This window comes from Narcine bancroftii, chromosome 2 (assembly GCF_036971445.1).
Source record: "Narcine bancroftii isolate sNarBan1 chromosome 2, sNarBan1.hap1, whole genome shotgun sequence".
In the NCBI taxonomy this organism is placed as follows: Eukaryota; Metazoa; Chordata; class Chondrichthyes; order Torpediniformes; family Narcinidae; genus Narcine; species Narcine bancroftii.
The window spans coordinates 211113620-211136503 of NC_091470.1; the positions used below are offsets into that span (position 1 = coordinate 211113620).

General features: G+C 41.0%; 1 protein-coding gene across 1 annotated transcript in view; it reads left to right on the forward strand.

The window, feature by feature from the left end:
• Window positions 1–222: 222 nt before the first annotated feature.
• Window positions 223–22884, forward strand: part of LOC138755057 (collagen triple helix repeat-containing protein 1-like) — a 42836-nt gene continuing 20174 nt past the window's right edge. Inside the window, exons 1-2 of the mRNA XM_069920251.1 lie at window positions 223–531; window positions 3351–3572. Of these exons, the coding sequence (XP_069776352.1) occupies window positions 418–531; window positions 3351–3572 (336 nt within the window). The 5' untranslated portion in view covers window positions 223–417. The remainder of the gene's footprint in view (window positions 532–3350; window positions 3573–22884) is intronic.

Sequence of the window (22884 nt, forward strand, 5' to 3'; positions counted from 1 at the left end):
ACCCTGGGGACCTGCCAGCATTCATGCCCGGGGGTCTGCAGCGATCGTGCAGGGGGTGGGGTTGCAGCGTTCGTGTCCTGGGGGGCTGTGCCGGGATTTGGCCTCTGCCACGTTTCCATTGCCCACCCCGTAAAGTGCGTGCATTTGGAGCAGGGATGGAGCACAAGGGCCGCCTTTGTTCTCCAGGCGGGCGCCGGCTCCGAGCCCGGGCTCTGGCCAGACGCTTCCAAACCACAAGCTGATCTCGACAACCGCCTCTATTCTCAATCCACCAACAAATACAAACTCGCCCAACAAAGATTTAATGTGTAACTGCGAGCATCTGGTCGGAAGCGCAGCTCCGTCCAGCAGGGAGCCGGACTGGTGGGGGAGCGACGTGCGCCAATTGCCAGCCCGACCTGCATTCACTGCCCCACAATGGGCTCCCCAGCTCGACTGCTGCTCTTCGCCTGCCTTGTCCTGCCTTTACTTGGCGCCGAATTAGGCAAGAGAAGAACTGCGCGCCAGCGGGATGAGGAGCTGCAGGAAAGGGTAACGCTTCTGTCTTGTGTTGGGAGGAGGGCGGTGAAGCTGCGCCTTGCACAGCCGGGGCTCTCCAGCTAAGAACGAGGGCTCCTCTCTCTCCTTGTTTCCCCGCAGCTGAGGGAAGGGAAGGGGAGGGGAGGGGGGGGGGGGGCGGTGACGCCAGTCAACAGCTTTATAACTTTATAAAGTTGCAGAAGTCTCATAGAAATTAAGATTTTTGAAGGATAGCCAACGGCCCCGGGGTAGTTGTATCTTTTTTGTGAATTCTTATTTGCTGACCTGTTTTCGTTGGGTAGAAACCCCATTCCCTGTGCTGTGAGAGAACTTGGGATGTCGGGCTCGATCTGCACATTTAGCTCGGCTGACAAGGACAAGATGAGAACCTTTCCTGCCATCAGGTTTTCTTTTTGGTTTTCCAGCAAACGGTTATAATCCGAATGACGTTTCCCAAAAGAAGCTGCAAGTATCATGGTGATTTGTTTAAAAGGCTGCAAATGCTGACAGACGAAAATAGGTTGTGGTTGGATAGAGACAGGATGCAGAGTTGGGCCGAGAAGGTGGCAGATGGAGTTCAATCCGGATCAGTGTGAGGTGATGCATTTTGGAAGGACAAACCAGAAGGCTGAGGACAGGGTTACTTAACAGTGTGGATGAACAGAGGGACTTTGGAGTCCAATTCCATGCATCCCTCAAGGTCACAGCGCAGGTTGATAGGACAGTTAAGAAGGCCTTTGGGATGCTGGGCTTCATTGATAGGGGATTGAATTCAGGAGTAGAGAGGTCATGTTGCAACTCTACAAATCTCTGGTGAGACCAGCCTTAGAGTATTGTGTTCATTTCTGGTCACCTCATTACAGGAAGGATGTGGAAGCGATTGAGAGGATGCAGAGGAGATTTACCAGGATGTTGCCTGGATTGGAAAATGAGTCTTATGAGGCAAGGTTAGCAGAGCTGGGACTTTCCTCTCTGGAGTAAATTAGGCTGAGTTAAATTAGTCCTTAATAGAGATCTACCAGATTCTCAGTGGCATAGGCAGGGTGGACAGCCAGCGTCTGTTTCCCAGGGCAGAAAAAGCAAATACCAGAGGGCATGAGTACAAAGTGAAGGGAGGGATGTTTAAGGGAGATGTCAGGGGTAAATCTTTTACACAGAGAGTTGTAGGAGCCTGGAATGCCTTGCCAGGGATGGTGGAGGAGGTTGAAACACTGGGGGCATTTAAGAGATTCATAGACAGCCACATGGATGGAAGAAAAATAGAGAGTTATAGGGTAGGGAGGGTTTTTATTTAGTGAGAATACAGTATATAGGTTGGCACCACATCGAGGGCTGAAGGGCCTGTACTGTGCTGTAATGTTCTTTGTTCTAATAACAGAAAATACTGTTTGGGAAGAGAGTCTGAGTGAGTGTTGTACACGACTCCCTGTGGATAATGAGCAGAGCAATAATTGGTTCAAGTAATAATACATTTCTTTGAAAAAAAGAATGGAGTTTCAACTTCTGCACCTTTTCCAAAAAGATGAAGTCCAATTGGTGACAAATCATTGCATTCAAGGACTCACCAAGCAAACCCAGACTATCCAGATGGAAACACCTGGTTGTGAGCCAGTCCTTTTTGCTTTGCATTAACTCTTTCCTTCTCAGTTAATCTGCCTTCCATGATATGGCCTCAGAAACAAATTTCACAGCCTTAACCTGTCTGAAACATGACCTAATTAAACATCGCAGGTTTCAGTCAGCCACCCATCATCATTCCTGGACCCCTGCACTGCTATTTGCTCATGGCAGCCTCTCCAGTACTCCATGGCCAAAAGGGTCCCCTTTCGCCATCTCTTGCCACGATCCCTATTCCTGACTGGAATAAGCCTGTGTAACTTTTACAGATGCAATTTTTAATCTGAATTCCTCCGGGTTGATTTTTACATGCACAAGAATTTATTACTTACCTTCTGTCTTGTTGCTACTCCAACCCTTGTTCACCATTTGTAACTCTATAAAGCAGCATTCAGTGATTTACAACTTCCAATCCTCCTTCCTCTCTGCTCCACTGGTCGCTAAATGCACCTCATCTCCCTGTCTGTTCAGCCATTGACTACGACCCTGTTTAGACTCTGCCTCAGTGTTATTACTCAACATCCCACTCAATGGGAGATTCCCAGAGAATTCATCGTCCATAACTTTGAACAGTACTCCAGGTATTTCAGATCGGACTGGAAGGTGTTCATGGATGGCAGCAGCCAGCCCCTTTACAAAGTTCTCCTATAATCTCCACCCCACCCGACCTTGTTGAAATACACTTCTTCTTATCCTTGCTCAAGCATTGAAGGGACTGACATGATGCTTACATACCCTCTGTGATTTTAGTATCGTTCTCAGCGCACCTTGCTCTTTCTCTTCTGGGCTTATTAACTTGATTGATCCTCTCCTTCCTTATAAAGTGCTCCGTTCACTTGCACACACAGCCTCTCAGCATTCTCCTCTCGTCCAGATCAATGATAAGGTCATGGACAAATAATACCTGTGATACTCACCACCCAGAGGGCATTGCACCTTTCCACGTCCACTGCTTTCTGCGTTGATCTGCAGAAGACATTTCTCATGCACTAATGGGTATGAAGCATTGACTCTTGTTTCCCTGACCAGATGCTGTCTGATCTGTTGAGTACCTCCAGCATTCTCTGGTTGTCTACAGGTTGTATTTTGCCCTGACCACGTATGGAGTGAATGCTTCCAAATCCAATGCACCATTATACTGGCTCATTCCTGATCCCTTTGGATGACAAAGTTTGATTGTAACTGATGAGTCTCTGTTCTCTCTTCGTATGTAGTACAATGGGCTGTGTGCCCGGGGATCACCGGGCTTTCCTGGACGGGAGGGTAATCCTGGAATGAATGGCATTCCGGGAACCCCAGGAATCCCGGGACGCAATGGAGCCAAGGGCGAGAAGGGTGAATGCCTGCAGGAGCGCATGGAGGAACCCTGGAGAATCAACTACAAGCAATGTGCCTGGAAGGCACTGAACTATGGCATTGACCTCGGCAAGGTGGCGGTAAGCAAGTTGGTATTACGTGCTAATAGCCCTGGAACACTGGATGTGAATCAGAAATTGCTGACAAATAATACAGATTGTGCTGGACAAATGGAAAGCCATGAATTCTGATCCTTCTCAAGTCCCTTGAGGCAAAAAAACAAAAGTTATCTAGCTCCTCATTGAAGTTCATTTACACCTGTAGTCAATCCCACCACAACACTTCACATCATAGTCTGGTGAAATGAGTCAAAAATGTTAATCTCAAAAAGGAACCAAGAGGTTCTGGCTTATCACTCCAGGAATCTGAAAATTTGTCCCACATTTTAAAACCTGACTAGAAAATAATTTTGAACTAGTTTCACCAGCCTCAGTGTTGCTTATTACAGAATGTCTGCCTTTCACTACAATCAGAAGGAAAAGATTGTTTGCTGTATTGTGTAAGAGTAATGGATGGTGTGGCAGAGTAAGTGTGCAGTACACAGACGAGCTGGAGAAACTCAGCAGGTCACACAGGGCACAGATGCCCAAATATAGAGGGGGAGGGAGAAGGGGGATGATCTCAAGCTCCACAACTATGTCATCAGGCTAACCTGTTAGCCTGATGGAGAGGGTAGAAATAGGAAGATGTGGCAGATGACTGTGTGGCTCAAGAGTAGGAGCAGGGGTTTGTGAATCATGGGGATCTCTTCTGGGGAAGGTCTGACCTGTACAAAAAGGACGGGCTGCACCTGAACTGGAGATATCCTGGTGGGCAGGTTTGCTAGAGATGTTGGGGAGGGTTTAAACTAGTTTGGTGGGGGGTGGGAATCTGAATCTTAGTGCTGAGATTAGGGTAGAAAGAAACCAGGGTGTAATGGTAGACAAAGTTAAAATTGGAAATGTCCAAATTGAGGTGCAGCAGAATAGATAAACAAAAGAAAAGACTAGATAATTTAGTGAACAATGGAACTACAGAGAAATCAGATCTAAGGGTATTGTACTTAAATGTGGAGTATTAGGAATAAGGTAGATGACCTAGTTGTGGAGATGCAAGTTGAAAGGTATGAGATTGTGGCCATTACCGAAACTTGGCTGAATGAGGGATGTGATTGGGAACTGAATCTACAGGTTACACCTTGTATAGGAAGGATAGGCAGGTAGATGGAGGGGTGGCCTGGCCCTGATGGGAAACAATGCTGAAAGAAGGGTATTGGGACATAAACTGTGGAATTTTTATGGGTTGAGCTAAGAAATGGAAAGGGTAAATGGAAAGGACCCTATTGGCTGTAATATACAGGCCCCCAAACACCAGTTATATACGGGCCCCCAAACACCAGTTATATACGGGCCCCCAAACACCAGTTATATACGGGCCCCCAAACACCAGTTATATACGGGCCCCCAAACACCAGTTATATACGGGCCCCCAAACACCAGTTATATACGGGCCCCCAAACACCAGTTATATACGGGCCCCCAAACACCAGTTATATACGGGCCCCCAAACACCAGTTATATACAGGCCCCCAAACACCAGTTATATACAGGCCCACAAACACCAACCAGGACGTGGACTATGAGGTGTAGCTGGAAATAGAAAAAGCAGGTCAGAAGGAGAAGGTCCAGATAATTATGGGGGATTTTAAGATCAAAGGGGCTTGGGAAAGTCAGGAAGTTTCTGGATCTCAGGAGAGATTTTGTAGAATGCCTACAGGATGGCTATTTGGAGCAGCTTGTCGATTAGCCCGCGGTTTTGGATTGGGTGATGTGTAATGAACCTGAGGTGATTAGGGATTTAACGGTTGTGAAGCCCTTAGGAAGTAATGATCACAACAGGATCGAGTTCAGCTTCCAATATGAAAGGGAAAAAGTGATTTCAGGTGTGTCAATATTTCAGTGGAACAAAGGGAATTACAGTGGGATGTGACATTGGAAAAGTAAACTGGATGGGGGACAGCAGAGCAGAATGGGTTGATAATTCTACAAGAAATAAAGAAACCCCAGGATAGATATATTCCAAGAGCAAAGGAAAATTCTGAATGGTAAAATGTCACAAATGTGGGTAACAAGAGAGGTTTAGGCTAAAATAAAAGCAAAAAGGAGGGCAGACAAGGAAGCAAAAATTCATGGGAAAACAAAGGACTGGGAAACTTTTAAACTGACAGAGAGAGAGCGAGACAAAGCAAGTCATTAGGAAAGAAAACATGAATTATCAAATTATTGGCAAATAACATACAAAAGAATACGAAGAGTTTCTTCAAATATATAAAGAGTTAAAGAGAGTTGTGGATAGATATAGGACTGATTGGAAATGACGCTGGAGAAATTATAATGGGTAACAGAGAGAAACTAAATGAGTATTTTGCGTCAGTCTCACTGAGGAAGACCATAGCCATATACCTGATAATTAGAGGTCTCTGGGAATAGAATGAAGTCAGTCGGGATTACTAGAGAGATGGTGCTTAGTAAACTAAATGGACTAAAGGTGGATAAGCCTCGCGGACCGGATGAGGTGACCCACGGGTTTTGAAGGAGGTGGCTTTAGAGATTGTGAAGCCATTGGAAATGATTTTACAGGAATCAACAGACTCAGGCACGGTTCTCGAGGATTAGAAGGTCGAAAATGAGGAAACTGAGTGAAAAAAGGAAATTACAGGCCTATTAGTCTGACATTGGTAGTTGGAAAGTTATTGGAGTTGATCCTCAAGGACGAGGTTATGAAATACTTTGAGGTGCATGACTCGATCGATCCAAGCCAGCATGGGTTCATGAAGGGAAGATCCTGCCTGACCAACCTATTGGAATTTTTGAGGAAATATCAAGTAGGATGGACAAGGCTGTGGATGTTGTGCATTTGGATTTTCTAAAGGCCTTCGATAAAGTGGTGCATAACAGGCTGTTTAATAAGATGAGAGCCAGGAGTCACGTGATGGAGTAGTGGCCGGTCGGGGAACTCCAGCCCTCTCCGGAAAAATTTTAAAAAAACAGAGAAAATGCAAAGGCACAAACACGAAAATTAAAATAAAGTGAAAGTAAAGGTGGAAAGAAAATGGCAACGAAGAGAGAAAAGTCGAAAGCAACGGGAAGAAGAGAAGAAGAAAAGACATCGGAAGAAGAAGGTGAAGGCCTTACCTGTCCGAGGAGGCCCGCTGTGGAGAGAGAAGCCTGCTCCCTCAGGTCAGTCGAACTCCCGAGCTCGGGACTACAAAAATGGCTCGCGGAGCCAAGCAAAAGTGCGCAACTGCGCAAGACAAAAAAAACACTGACGGGAGGGGGACCAGCTGAGGAGTCGATCTCCACAGCTGAGAATGACAGCCACAGCACAACAACAAGAGGAGAACATAGAAAATAACGAGAACAAGAAAGAAGAGAATAAAAAGAAATCAAAGAAACAACAGATGACCAACCCAGAGGAAGAAGAAGAGGAAGAACACAGAGAAATGGAAGAAGAAGTGAAGGGCAAGACAATGGATTTTTATTTAAAGAATATATGGAATCAGTAAAAGAATGGCAATCACAAGAATTTAGTGAAATAAAAAGAAGAATAAAAAGTACAGAAGAAAAAATGAATAGATTAGAGATGGTCATGGCAGATATAGGAAAAAGAGTGGACAAGGTGGAAGAGCGAGAAACAGCCGTAGAAATGGAAATAGAGGACTTAAAAAAGAAATTAGAAGAATCTAGTAAAAAAGTTAAAGAGACACAAGAGCTGTTAGCTCAGAAGATAGATATAATGGAAAATTATAATAGAAGAAATAATATAAAGATAGTGGGCCTTAAGGAAGATGAAGAAGGCAAGAATATGAGACAATTTATAAAAGATTGGATCCCCAGGGTCCTAGGAAGACCAGAATTACAGGAAGAAATGGAAATAGAAAGGGCACATAGAACATTAGCCCCTAAACCACAACCACAACAAAAACCAAGATCCATTTTAGTAAAATTCCTAAGATATACAACAAAAGAAAATATATTGGAGAAAGCAAAAAGCCACTGGAATACAAAGGTCAAAAAAAATTTTTCTATCCAGATATAAGTTGTGAACGTCTGAAGAAGAGGAAGGAGTTTAATACAGCAAAAGCGATCCTATGGAAAAAAGGATATAAATTTATGCTAAAGTACCCAGCGGTACTTAAAATAGTTATTCCAGGGCAGCAAAACAGAATATTCTCAGATCCGGAGGAAGCACGAAAATTTGCAGAACAACTACAAAACAGACAGAGAGATGAAAACATGTAACGAGAGCAAAAATGACCACGAACTATATGTATGGGTGTATATGGGTATATATATTTATATGTGTGTGTATGTATATGTGTGTACATGAGTGTATGTGTATTTAAAAGAAAATATGTAGAGTATAGATAAGAATTAATAAGGGAAAGAAAGGGAAGAGAGGAAGTAAGGAGGGAATTAAGAGAGTGACGTTTGTTGTATTTGAAAATTAAAATCTTTTCTGGGGGTGCTGGGTGGGGAGGAGTTACGGTCACTGCGAAATCAGTTGATGCTTGCGAGTGACTTCGCAAATCCAAATGGAGAGGGGAGATGTGGTTGGCGGACAAGGGATAAAGGGCAACTCAGGAAGGGGAGGGGTTAGTGGGGTTAAAGAAATTTCAGATAGGAGAATAAGGGAAATGTTTGATGTTTTAGAAATATTGTCTTATAAAGTGTTCAAAAAAAGAAAGCAGAAATGGATAAGAGGGAAAGGTGATGATGAGGAAACAGAAAGGAAAGATAAACAAAGTATGAAATGGCTATGTTGAACTATATAACTTTAAATATTAATGGAATACATAACCAAATCAAAAGGAAGAAACTGCTAAATTTACTGAAAAAAGAAAAAATCGATATAGCATTCGTGCAAGAAACACACTTAACTGAATTGGAGCACAAGAAATTAAAGAGAGATTGGGTAGGACATGTAACAGCAGCATCATATAATTCAAAAGCTAGAGGAGTAGCTATATTAATCAGTAAAAATGTACCAATTAAAATAGAAGAGGAAATAATAGATCCAGCAGGGAGATATGTAATGATAAAATGTCAGATATATTCGGAGTTTTGGAATCTACTCAATGTATATTGACCTAACGAAGAAGATCAAAAATTTATGCAAGATATTTTTTTGAAGATAGCAGACACGCAAGGGAACATACTAATAGGAGGGGATTTCAACCTTAATTTGGATTCAAACATGGATAAAACTGGGAAAAAAATTAACAGAAAGAACAAAGTAACCAAATTTATAATTAAATCGATGCAAGAAATGCAACTTTTGGATATATGGAGAAAACAACACCCAAAGGAAAAGGAATATTCATGTTATTCAGGTAGACATAAAACATACTCAAGAATAGACCTATTCCTGTTATCAGCTCACATGCAACAAAGAGTTAGGAAAACAGAATATAAAGCTAGAATATTATCGGACCACTCACCCCTGATATTGACAGTAGAGTTAGAGGACATCCCTCCAAGAATGTATAGATGGAGATTAAACTCCATGCTACTTAAAAGGCAGGATTTTAGAGAATTCATTGAAAGACAAATTAAAATGTACTTTGAAATAAATACGGAATCAGTGAAAGATAAGTTTATACTATGGGACACAATGAAAGCGTTCATCAGGGGGCAAATAATAAGTTATGTAACCAAGATGAAGAAGGACTACAATCAGGAAACAGAGCAGTTGGAAAGGGAAATAGCAAATATAGAAAAAGAATTAGCAATGAAGGAAGACACAACTAAAAGAAGAGAATTGGCAGATAAAAAAATAAACTATGAAACACTACAAACATATAAGGTGGAGAAGAACATAATGAAGACAAAACAGAAATATTATGAACTAGGAGAAAAAAACGCACAAAATTCTAGCGTGGGAGCTTAAGACAGAACAAACTAAGAGAATGGTATTGGCATCAAGGAAAAAAGACAAACAAATCACATATAATCCAACGGAGATTAATGAAAACTTCAGAGAATTCTACGAACAATTATACCAAACTGAAAACGAAGGGAAAGAAGACAAAAATAGATGAATTTTTAACTAAAATTGTACCGAAATTACAAACAGAGGAACAAAATAAATTAACAGAGCCATTTGAAATAGTAGAAATACAAGAGATAATAAAAAATCTACCGAATAATAAAACACCAGGAGAGGATGGATTCCCAATAGAATTCTATAAAACATTTAAAGATTTATTTATTCCTCCCCTCCTGGAAGTAATCAACCAGAATGATAAAACACAAAGCTTACCAGATTCATGCAAAACAGCAATAATTACAGTAATACCAAAGACAGGGAAAGATCTACTCGCACCAGCGCCATATAGACCAATATCTTTACTTAACACAGATTATAAGATAATAGCTAAACTATTAGCAAACAGATTAGCCGACTATGTACCAAAAATAGTAAATCTAGACCAAACTGGATTTATTAAAAACAGACGAACAACAGACAATATTTGTAAATTTATTAACTTAATTCATGTAGTAGAAGGAAATAGAGCTCCAACAGTAGCGGTTGCTTTAGACGCAGAGAAGGCCTTTGACAGAGTAGAATGGAATTATTTATTCAAAGTACTACAAAAATTCAGCTTACCAGAGAAATATATTAATTGGATTAAAGCATTCTATAAAGGGCCATTGGCGAAAGTGACAGTAAATGGATATATATCAAAGCAATTTAACTTAAGCAGATCAACAAGGCAGGGATGCCCACTATCGCCCTTATTGTTCGTGTTAGCCATAGAACCACTAGCAGAACTGAGAAGAACAGAAAATAAAATAAAAGGGATAAAAATAAAAGACAAGGAATATAAAATCAGTTTATTTGCAGATGATGTTATAGTATACTTAACAGAACCAGAAATATCAATAAAAGAATTGCATAAGAAATTGAAGGAATATGGAGAAGTGTCGGGATACAAGATTAACGCAAATAAAAGTGAAGCAATTCCAATGAATAATGCAGATTTCTCAAAATTTAAGAAAGAATCACCATTCAGATGGCAAATGCAAGCAATGCGATACCTAGGTATACAAATAAATAAAAACGTCAGCCATCTATATAAACTCAATTATTATCCACTAATGAAAAAAATTACAGGACGACTTAGAGCATTGGAAAGACTTACCACTAACACTAATAGGAAGGATAAACTGTGTTAAAATGAACATTTTCCCAAGGATATAATACCTATTTCAGGCATTGCCAATACACTTGACAGGGAAATTCTTCAAGGAGTTAAAGAAAATAATAAGGATATTTTTATGGAAAGGGGGGAAACCAAGGATAGTGCTAGATAAATTAACAGAATGGTATAAACAAGGAGGCTTACAACTGCCAAACTTTAAAAATTATTATAGAGCCGCACAATTAAGATACCTATCAGATTTTTATCAAACAAGGGAAAAGTCAGATTGGACTAGATTAGAATTAGATAAAATAGGGGAAAAGATACCTGAACACATATTATATAAATGGGATGAAAAATTGGTGCAACGTAGGAGTTCTCCAGTATTACATCATCTACTCAATATTTTGAAAAAGATTCATGTAGAAAGGAATAAAACAAATTACCAACTACCAAAACTAATATTGACGCAAAATAAGTTACTCCCTTATACAATAGATAACCTTTCCTTTAGAGAATGGGAGAAAAAAAGGGATTAAAAGAATAGAAAATTGTTTTTCAGGAAATAGATTATTATCCTTTGAACAAATGAAAGATAAAAACAATATAACTCAAGGCATACTACCAACTGAAATCTTACTTGAAGGACAAATTGGGAAGCAGTCTGAGGTTACCAGAGGGATGTAATTTTGAATATGTGATTACAGATACAATGATAATCAAAAAATGTATAACAAACATGTATATTAAACTGCAAGAAAAGGAGAATGAGGAAACAAATGGTAAAACTAAAGAAAAATGGGAACAAGATCTAAACATAAAGATAAAGAAGGAAACATGGGAGAAGTTATGCTCAGGAACTATGAGAAATACAATAAATACGAGGTTACGTATGATACAATATAACTGGATACACAGGCTATATATTACACTCAAAAGTTAAATAAATGGGACCCAACAGTATCTGACAGATGTTTTTGCTGTAAAAAGGAAATGGGAACAACAATTCATGCAATCTGGACATGAGAGAAAGTGAAAAAATTTTGGGAAGATCTAAACCAGATATTAAATAAAATCACAAAAAGCAATATACCAAAAAACCCAGATATCTTCCTCCGAAGTAACATAAAAAAACAAAGAATTTGGACTTGATTTGGATGGTGCACAAAAAAGATTTGTTATGATAGCCCTAGCTGTAGCAAAAAAATGTATTATGTCAGCCTGGAAATTAGAAGATAACTTGAGAATACAAGAATGGTATATAGAAATGAATAAATGTATTGCATTAGAAAAAATAACATATAATTTAAGAAATAATATCACAATATTTGAACAAATATGGGAGCCATACATGAAAAATAATAGAGAAAACCTTCCGGGGACATCTACCACCTAAAATGACAGCAGGAGAAGAGAATGAAAAGAACATGACTCAGTGGAATTTCTTGTTTATTTTTATTGAGTGATAACATTGTTTGACGGGTTTAATGTATCTTAGATTCTGAACTTTGAATGAATGGGAGGGGAGGTAGGGAGGGTGGGATGGGAAGAGGGGGGGGGGGGGGGAGAAAACGACACTGTATATATTTGAAAGGGAAAATGTATGTATCTTGATCAATGTGGTTTATAGTGTGAAAAATAAAAAAATAAAAAAATAAATAGGATGAGAGCCCATGGAATTACAGGAAAGATATTAGACTGGTTGGAGCATTGCTGATAGGCAGGAAGCAAAGGGTGGGAATAAAGAGATCCTGTTCTGGTTGGTTGCCTGTTACTAGTGGTGTCCATAGGGGTCAGTGTTGGGGCCACTTATTTTTACAATGTATATTGATGATTTAGGTTGTGGATTGAATAGTTTTGTGGCGAAGTTTGCAGATGACACCAAGATGGGTGGTGGAGTAGGAAGTGTTAAAGAAACCGAAAGGTTGCAGGGAGACTTGGACAGTTTAGGAAAAGGGGCAAAAAAATGGCAGATGACAGTCATGTATTTTGGACGAGGAAATAAATGGTCGGATTATTATTTAGATAGAGAGAAAATTCAAAACTAAGAAGTGCTGCAGGGGTCGGAGTGCTGCAGGGGTCGGAGTGCTGCGTGGGGTCGGAGTGCTGCGTGGGGTCGGAGTGCTGCGTGGGGTCGGAGTGCTGCGTGGGGTCGGAGTGCTGCGTGGGGTCGGAGTGCTGCGTGGGGTCGGAGTGCTGCGTGGGGTCGGAGTGCTGCGTGGGGTCGGAGTGCTGCGTGGGGTCGGAGTGCTGCGTGGGGTCGGAGTGCTGCGTGGGGTCGGAGTGCTGCGTGGGGTCGGAGTGCTGCGTGGGGTCGGAGTGCTGCGTGGGGTCGGAGTGCTGCGTGGGGTCGGAGTGCTGCGTGGGGTCGGAGTGCTGCGTGGGGTCGGAGTGCTGCGTGGGGTCGGAGTGCTGCGTGGGGTCGGAGTGCTGCGTGGGGTCGGAGTGCTGCGTGGGGTCGGAGTGCTGCGTGGGGTCGGAGTGCTGCGTGGGGTCGGAGTGCTGCGTGGGGTCGGAGTGCTGCGTGGGGTCGGAGTGCTGCGTGGGGTCGGAGTGCTGCGTGGGGTCGGAGTGCTGCGTGGGGTCGGAGTGCTGCGTGGGGTCGGAGTGCTGCGTGGGGTCGGAGTGCTGCGTGGGGTCGGAGTGCTGCGTGGGGTCGGAGTGCTGCGTGGATCGGAGTGCTCCGTGGGGTCAAAGTGCTGCGTGGGGTCAGAGTGCTCCAGGGGTTGGAGTTCTGTGTGGAGCAGAGTCCTGTGGGGTTGGTGCTCCCAGGGTCGGAGTGCTGTGTGGAGCAGAGTCCTGTGGGGTCAGAGTGCTCCCAGGGTCGGAGTGCTGCAGGGGGTGGAGTGCTATGTGGAGTGGAGTGCTCCAGGGATCAGAATGCTGTTGTGGCCGGAGTGCTCCAGGGGTCAGAGTGGAGCAGGAAGCGGAATGCTGTGTGGAACGGAGTGCTGCGTGGGTCGGAGTGCTCCAGGCGTCGGAGTGCTCACGATGTTCATTAGTGATTTAGAGGGGGATCCAAGTGCAGTGTAATCCTGCTCCTCCTTCTCATGCTCTTCTCTGGTTTGTTTTGAAGAACTTGATTGTTGGATAATTAAGTCTGGTGTTTTTACATTACATTCAACATACAGTATGGTAACAGGCTGTTTCAGCCTACAAGTCCGTGCCACCCAATTTATACCCCATTAACCTACAATGCCCGATACATTTTGAACAGTGAGAGTAAACTGCAGCCCTCGGAGAAAATGCACACAGACACGGGAAGAATGTTCAAACTCCTTACAGACAGCGTGGGACTCGAAACCCGATCCAGTCCCGATCGCTGGCGCTGTAAAGGCATTGCGCTAACCGCTATGCTAACTGTGCTGCCCTAATTTTAGACATACAGCACAGTAACAGGCCATTCTGGTCAACCAGCCCATGCTACCTGATTACGCTAAATTAACCCACAAACCCCGTATGATTTCGGAGGTTGGAAGAAAACCAGAGCACCCGAAGGAAACTCATGCAGGCACGGCGAGAATGTACAAAGTCCTTACAGACATGGCTGGGTTGGAACCTGGGTCATTGGCACTCTATCAGTGTTACACTAACTGCTACACAAACCATGCCTGCCAAGTCTGAAAAACAGCAATAAGAAGTTTAACATGACTCGAAATCGGAGAAAAGCAGATTGTGTCAAGGACAAAGAATGTGTGCAGAGAGACACATTGGTTAAGGTCTGGCTGATGGAGTAAATGTGGGATAATCACTTTGGAAAGAAAAGTAGTAGAAAATGGACTATTATTTAAATAGTGAAAAGTTACAGCATGGTGTTTTGTACAAAATGTAAAATGTTGTTTTGCAGTAGGGATTCGGGTGAGGTCACATCTGGAGGACTGCGTACAGTTCTGGCTTCCTTACCGGAAGAAGGGTGTACTGGCTTTGGAGGCGGTGGGAGGAGGTGCAGCAGGTTGATTGTTATATGAGGAGAGCTTGAGTAGCCTGGGACTATACCCATTGGAGTTTAGAAAGGGTCAGCGCCAAAGTGGGTGCATATGCAGACTGTGGTCTCCCTATACAGTCGTGGCCATCTCTGGCCATCAGACCCACCTCACTCCCTCCCGCGTCAGTACCGTCTAGGCTGACACACGCTAGTGACTCTCCACCCATGTCACTAGCGCGCGTCAAGTGTCAGTAGCATCTAGTGATGCTTTCGTGCCCCACATCAAAGGAGCAGATGGCTTTAACAACAGGTAGGTCCCTTGCCCAGCTGAATGAGCCCTCCCTCAAAATCGCCAATACCCTCTGTAACATACTTTCTGATGCCGACCCAGGCTTAGAAGGATGAGGAAGCAGCATGTACAGATATAAAATGAATAGATAAGGTGGGAGGTTGTTTCCACTGGCAGGTGAGACCGGATCTAAGGTACACAGCCTCGATATTCAGGGGAGTAGGTTTAAGATGGAGATGAGGAGGAGCTGCTTTTCCCAGAGTGTAGAGAATGTGTGGAATTCTCTGCCCAAGGACCAAGGAAAATGTCTCATTGATGTCGATTTTTGGAACAAGGGAATTAAGGGTTCTGGGGAAGTGGAGCTGAGTCCATGGCCAGTTCAGCCATGATCGTACTGAACGGAGGAGCAGGGTCGACGGGCCGGATGGCCAACTCCTGCAGCCCTGCTTCTACTTCTTGCGTTCTTATCTGATTTGTTTTGAAGAAGCAGATTATTGGATAAATATTGGCCAGGATTCTGGATTCTGGATTCTGGAGAGAGTTAAGGGTTATGGGGATAAGGCTGGAAAGGGGTACTGATAGTAGTGATCAGTCATGATCTGTAAAATGGCAGTGCTGGCTCGATGGGCTGAAGGGCCTACTCCAGCTCCTATTGTCTATTGTCTATTGTGTATTGCAACATGGTGCAAAGGAATTGTTTGATTTCAAACTGAGAGGGCAGACAAGACCATTGTTTATCCAAAAGATAGAACATTTGGTAATACTGCACTCAGTAGCACATTGACAAAATTGGCCTGGATTTCTGCGCTGAAATGGGAGCTTCTGGTGCTGAAGTGAGATTGGCAGTCCACAGCTTTAATGTTTTCAGTCCTGTATATTTCTCACGCAAAGTGTAAAGAGCTCCAATTTCTACTCTCCCATGAAGTTGTAATCCTTTTGTGCTGTGTGACAAGTCACTGATACATTCCCTAGTCCCTGAAGAGTGAGGATTGGGCAACACTGTTGAAGTAGTGGTTTTGACAAAGTGCGAAGATAGCTGGTCTAGTCATAAGTTAAGTCGATTCGTGCACTCACCAGCTGCCTGTCTCTTCAGCGGCTTGGTTGAGGCCGTGTCTCATGGAAATATGCAGTGTGTGGGGGGTGGGGGGGGTGGTGCAGCCCCTGCTCACGCACTTGAAGGGATTGCTCTTCCAGTTCTGGCTGCATTTCAGCCCCACACTCCTGATCTTTGGGCACCAGGTATGGAGGAGGAGGATTGGTTGAGGGTTGTCCTCACTGGTCTGGTTCTGGGATGGCCAAGATGGCCATCCATGCGTCCAGGCAGCCTGCAGTTGAGGCTTTAGCTCGGGCTGACTGCCTGCCCCTCTCCTGAAGGCACCTTTGTTCCCATGTATCCCTGGAGAAGGAGCACTCAGTGCCCACGGGCAGTTTGAAGGGTCTCTGAGAACTGTTGGATCCCCAAGGGTTTGACGGTATTGGCAGAGTTAATCATTTCAATTTGTAACATGCTTTGTGCGAATCCTAGACTTATAACTTCTTGATTAAGAATGATAAAGGGCTGGTATTGATTTAATTTAGACAGCCACGGTAACGGGCCATTTTGATAATTGTTCTGTCTTGTGGTAGAGCATTCAGGTAAAGGGGGTTTGTATGCAGATTGCATGCTTCAATCCCTACTGCATTTCCACGTGTCTTATAACCATAAAAACCATCTTACATGTTGCATCTGGAAAGGATTGTAACATGGCACTTGTCTCATGCACAACCATTGAGTTGCTCACACCTGAACCTTTTGGGGTCTCAAACTATCATTATTAACTCCTCCTATCCATCCAGGGGATGGATATAGCATTATTGGTGTCATCACCAGCAATATATATGTACATCATTCGACATCCTGCACACCCACAACTGTTATGGTTAACCATCATGCTGCATAACGGATATTCTCCATTTGTGGTTCGGTTCGGTTGAGAGGTGGTGAGTTAAATGGAACTGAATGAACTGTAATTCATTTCCATGTCAGGAAGATGTTTGAGGTGGAAAGGAACCTGTAGACAATGTTTCTAAGTGCCTGAGGGCCTTGTATTTCATGGAGATGGGGTGAGGGGGAGTCACAGGTTTGCAAGGGGCTATTTCAGCCAGTGAAGGATTAACCATTAGGCTGAATATGCTGAAGCCTAGAGGCCCTGAAAGGAGGGGGCCCGTCACAACCACTGGTACCCCAATGTAACCACTTGTCGATATGGGCTCACTTTAGTCCTGGGTCCACCTGTCAATAAATTTGGGCTCTGCCAGTTCCAATGCCACCTGTCAATCAATGTTCGTGTTTGTACACAGGTGTGCGAGTCTGACGTCTGCCTCCTGCATCAGAGCTCGGCTCCTGCAGCATCGCTCACGGGAGGGTTACTTTTTAAAAGAGATCCTCCCTTCCCCTGTGAAATTTTCTATCAAGACCGTTTGTTTACAACTGATGTTATTTATCCTTTTGTATCTAACAGACTTTTCAAATTATTCGGGGCTCGCAAAAGTTCTGTGAGGTGAAATTTTGTTTGATTTTAATGAAGTTTGTCCTCCCCTTCTCCAACCAAACACCAACTGGTGTCTTTCCAGCACATCCCCGACAGATAGATTAGAAAACGTGGGAGCATCACGTCTAAAGGTTCATAAATGGAACAATTTCACTTTATTCCATTCAACAAAGGGTGGGGGCTGTGGGACAGGGGGGAAAGGTCAGCGTCAGGGGGGGCTGACTGAATTTCAGCCCAGGGTCCATGTGGTAATTAATCCACCACTGATTGCAGCAGGTGATCATGGCCCAGCAGTAAAGGGAGTAAGCAGTGAGTGTGTGGGATGTTATCTACACAGGCTGCTTTCTTCTGAGAGATGCCGAGCTTTGCAGGTTAATTTAATATTTTTAAAATTTAGGCATACAGCATGGTAACAGGCCCTTTCAGCCCATGACCCCGGGCTGCCCAATTAACCTACAACCCCCGATACATTTTGAATAGTGGGAGGGAACCGGAGCCCCCGGGGAAAACCCATGCAGACATGGGGAGAATGGACAAACTCCTTACAGACAACGTGGGATTCGAACTGCTGTAAAGGTGTTGTACTAACTGGTATGCCAACCGTGCTGCCCAAAAGCAAGTGTATTTCATTACTCTTCTGACTTGTGCAGTGTTGCTGATGGAGAGACTGAAGATTCAGGACGTGATTCACTCACCACAGGATTTCCAGCTTCGGACTTGCCTTTGTAGCCACATTATGTACAGGGCTGGTCCTGGTTGGTGGTGGGTCGGAAGGTATTGGTGTTGTGGAGGTTAAACCTCCTTTATTGACAATGATCATATTTGTGAGTAACCTAGCTCGTTTTATGTGTGCTTGGAGTTCTTTTTTTAAAAATTTTTTTATTTTTCACACCATAAACCACATTGACCATACATTTTCCTTTTCAAATATATACAGTGTCATTTTCTCCCCCCTCCCTCCTCCCATCCCACCCTCCCTACCTCCCCCCCCATCCATTTAAAGTACAAAATCTAAGATACATTAAACCAGTCAAACAATGTTGTCATTCAATAAAAAAAACAAGAAATTCCACTGAGTCAATTCTTTTCATTTCCTTCTCCTTTCGTTAATTTAGGTAGTGAATGTCCCCGGTAGGTTTTCTCTATTGTGTTTCATGTAAGGCTCCCATATTTGTTCAAATATTTCAATATTATTTCTTAAACTATATGTTATTTTTTCTAATGGAATACATTTATTCATTTCTATATACCATTGTTGTATTTTCAAATTATCTTCCAATTTCCAGGTTGACGTAATACATTTTTTTGCTATGGCTAGAGCTATCTTAACAAATCTTTTTTGTGCACCATCCAAATCAATTCCAAATTCTTTGTTTTTTATGTTACTTAGGAGGAAGATCTCTGGATTTTTTGGTATATTGTTTTCTGTAATTTTATTTAATATTTGGTTTAGATCTTCCCAAAATTTTTCTACTTTCTCACATTAATTGCATGAATTGTTGTTCCCATTTCTTTTTTACATCGAAAACATCTATCAGATACTGTTGGGTCTCATTTATTTAACTTTTGAGGTGTAACGTATAGCCTGTGTATCCAGTTATATTGTATCATACGTAACCTCGTATTTATTGTATTTCTCATTGTTCCAGAACATAATTTCTCCCGTTTCCTTTTTTATCTTTATATTTAAATCTTGTTCCCATTTTTGTTTAGTTTTACCATTTGTTTCCTCATTCTCCTTTTCTTGCAGTTTAATATACATATTTGATATAAATCTTTTGATTATCATTGTATCTGTAATCACATATTCAAAGTTACTTCCCTCTGGTAACCTCAGACTGCTTCCTAATTTGTCCTTCAAGTAGGATCTCAATTGGTAATATGCCAGCACTGTATCTTGAGTTATATTGTATTTATCTTTCATTTGTTCAAAGGATAATAATCTATTTCCTGAAAAACAACTTTCTATTCTTTTAATCCCTTTTTTTCTCCCATTCTCTAAAGGAAAGGTTATCTATTGTATAAGGGAGTAACTTATTTTGCGTCAATATTAGTTTTGGTAGTTGGTAATTTGTTTTATTCCTTTCTACATGAATCTTCTTCCAAATATTGAGTCGATGATGTAATACTGGAGAACTCCTACGTTGCACCAATTTTTCATCCCATTTATATAATATGTGTTCAGGTATCTTTTCCCCTATTTTATCTAATTCTAATCTAGTCCAATCTGACTTTTCCCTTGTTTGATAAAAATCTGATAGGTATCTTAATTGTGCGGCTCTATAATAATTTTTAAAGTTTGGCAGTTGTAAGCCTCCTTGTTTATACCATTCTGTTAATTTATCTAGTGCTATCCTCAGTTTCCCCCCTTTCCATAAAAATTTCCTTATTATTTTCTTTAACTCCTTGAAGAATTTCTCTGTCAAGTGTATTGGCAATGCCTGAAATAGTTATAATATCCTTGAGAAAATGTTCATTTTAATACAGTTTATCCTTCCTATTAGTGTTAATGGTAAATCTTTCCAATGCTCTAAATCGTACTGTAATTTTTTCATTGGTGGATAATAATTGAGTTTATATAGATGGCTGAGATTTTTATTTATTTGTATACCTAGGTATCTTATTGCTTGCATTTGCCATCTTAATGGTGATTCCTTCTTAAATTTTGAGAAATCCACATTATTCATTGGCATTGCTTCACTTTTATTTACATTAATCTTGTAACCCGACACTTCTCCATATTCCTTCAATTTCTTATATAATTCTTTTATTGATAGTTCTGGTTCTGTTAAGTATACTATAACATCATCCGCAAATAAACTGATTTTATATTCCTTGTCTTTTATTTTTATCCCTTTTATATTATTTTCTGTTCTTATCAATTCTGCTAGTTGTTCTATAGCTAACGCGAACAATAAGGGTGATAGTGGGCATCCCTGCCGTGTTTACCTGCTTAAGTTAAATTGCTTTGATATATATCCATTTACTGTCACTTTCGCCAATGGCCCCTTATATAATGCTTTAATACTTCTCTGGTAAACTGAATTTTTGCAATACTTTGAATAAATAATTCCATTCTACTCTGTCAAAGGCCTTCTCTGCGTCTAAAGCAACTGCTACTGTTGGCACTTTACTCCCTTCTACTGCATGAATTAAGTTAATAAATTTACAAATATTGTCTGTTGTGCATCTTTTTTTAATAAATCCCGTTTGGTCTAGATTTACCATTTTAGGTACATACTCTGCCAATCTGTTTGCTAATAGTTTAACTATTATCTTATAATCTGTGTTAAGTAATGATATTGGTCTATATGACACTGGTGCGTGTGGATCTTTCCCTTGCTTTAGTATTACTGTAATTATTGCTGTTTTACATGAATCTGGTAAGCTTTGTGATTTATCATTCTGGTTGATTACTTCCAGGAGGGGAGGAATTAATAAATCTTTAAATGTTTTATAGAATTCTATTGGGAATCCATCCTCTCCTGGTGTTTTATTATTTGGTAATTTTTTTTTTATTATCTCTTGTATTTCTACTATTTCAAATGGCTCTGTTAATTTATTTTGTTCCTCTATTTGTAATTTTGGTAGTTCAATTTTAGTTAAAAATTCATCTATTTTCCCTTCTTTCCTTTCGTTTTCAGTTTGGTATAATTGTTCATAGAATTCTCTAACGTTTTCCTTGATCTCCGTTGGATTATATGTGATTTGTTTGTCTTTTTTCCTTGATGCCAATACCATTTTCTTAGCTTGTTCTGTCTTAAGCTGCCATGCTAGAATTTTGTGCGTTTTTTCCCCTAATTCATAATATTTCTTTTTTGTCTTCATTATGTTCTTCTCCACTTTATATGTTTGTAGTGTTTCATATTTTATTTTTTTATCTGCCAATTCTCTTCTTTTAGTTGTATCTTCCTTCATTGCTAATTCTTTTTCTATATTTACTATTTCCCTTTCCAACTGCTCTGTTTCCTGATTGTAGTCCTTCTTCATCTTGGTTACATAACTTATTATTTGCCCTCTAATGAACGCTTTCATTGCATCCCAAAGTATAAGCTTATCTTTCACTGATTCCGTATTTATTTCAAAGTACATTTTAATTTGTCTTTCAATGAATTCTCTAAAATCCTGCCTTTTAAGTAGCATGGAGTTTAATCTCCATCTATACATTCTTGGAGGGATGTCCTCTAACTCTATTGTCAATATCAAGGGTGAATGGTCCGATAATATTCTAGTTTTATATTCTGTTTTTCTTACTCTATCTTGCATACGAGCTGATAACAAAAATAGGTCTATTCTTGAGTATGTTTTATGTCTACCCGAGTAATATGAATATTCCTTTTCATTTGGGTGTTGCTTCCTCCATATATCCAAAAGTTGCATTTCTTCCATCGATTTAATTATAAATTTGGTTACTTTGTTCTTTCTGTTAATTTTTTTCCAAGTTTTGTCCATATTTGAATCCAAATTCAGGTTGAAATCCCCTCCTATTAATATGTTCCCTTGCGTATCTGCTATCTTCAAAAAAATATCTTGCATAAACTTTTGATCTTCTTCATTAGGTCAATATACATTGAGTAGATTCCAAAACTCCAAATATATCTTACATTTTATCATTACATATCTCCCTGCTGGATCTATTATTTCCTCTTCTATTTTAATTGGCACATTTTTACTAATTAATATAGCTACTCCTCTTGCTTTTGAATTATACGACGCTGCTGTTATGTGTCCTACCCAATCTCTCTTTAATTTCTTGTGCTCCAATTCAGTTAAATGTGTTTCTTGCACAAATGCTATATCAATTTTTTCTTTTTTCAGTAAATTTAGCAGTTTCTTCCTTTTAATTTGGTTATATATTCCATTAATATTTAAAGTCATATAGTTCAGCGTAGCCATTTCATACTTTGTTTATCATCCCTTTCCTTTTCTCCATCATCACCTTTCCTTCTTATCCATTTCTGCTTTCTTGTTTTGAACACTTTATAAGACATTTCTAAAACATCAAACATTTTCCTTATTCTCCTGTTTAAAACTTCTTTAACCCCATTCTCCCCTCCCCCTCCTTAGTTGCCCTTTATCCCTTGTCGGGCAACCACATCTCCCTTCTCCATTTGGATTTGCGAATTCACTCGCAAACGTCAACTGATTTTGTAGTGACCGTAACTCCTCCCCAACCAGCCCCCCTCAGAAAAGATTTCAATTTTCATATGTAACAAAGGTCACTCTTTTAATTCCCTCTTTATTCCCTCTATTCCCTTTCCCTCCCTTATTAATTCTTGTCTATGCTCTATATATTTTCCTTTAAATACGGATACATTCATTTATACACACTATATATATATATATATATATATATATATATACATATATACACACACACATATACCCCTTAACACACATACATATAGTTCGTGGTCATTTTTACTCTCATTACAAGCTCACACCAAGACACAAGAGAAACTTG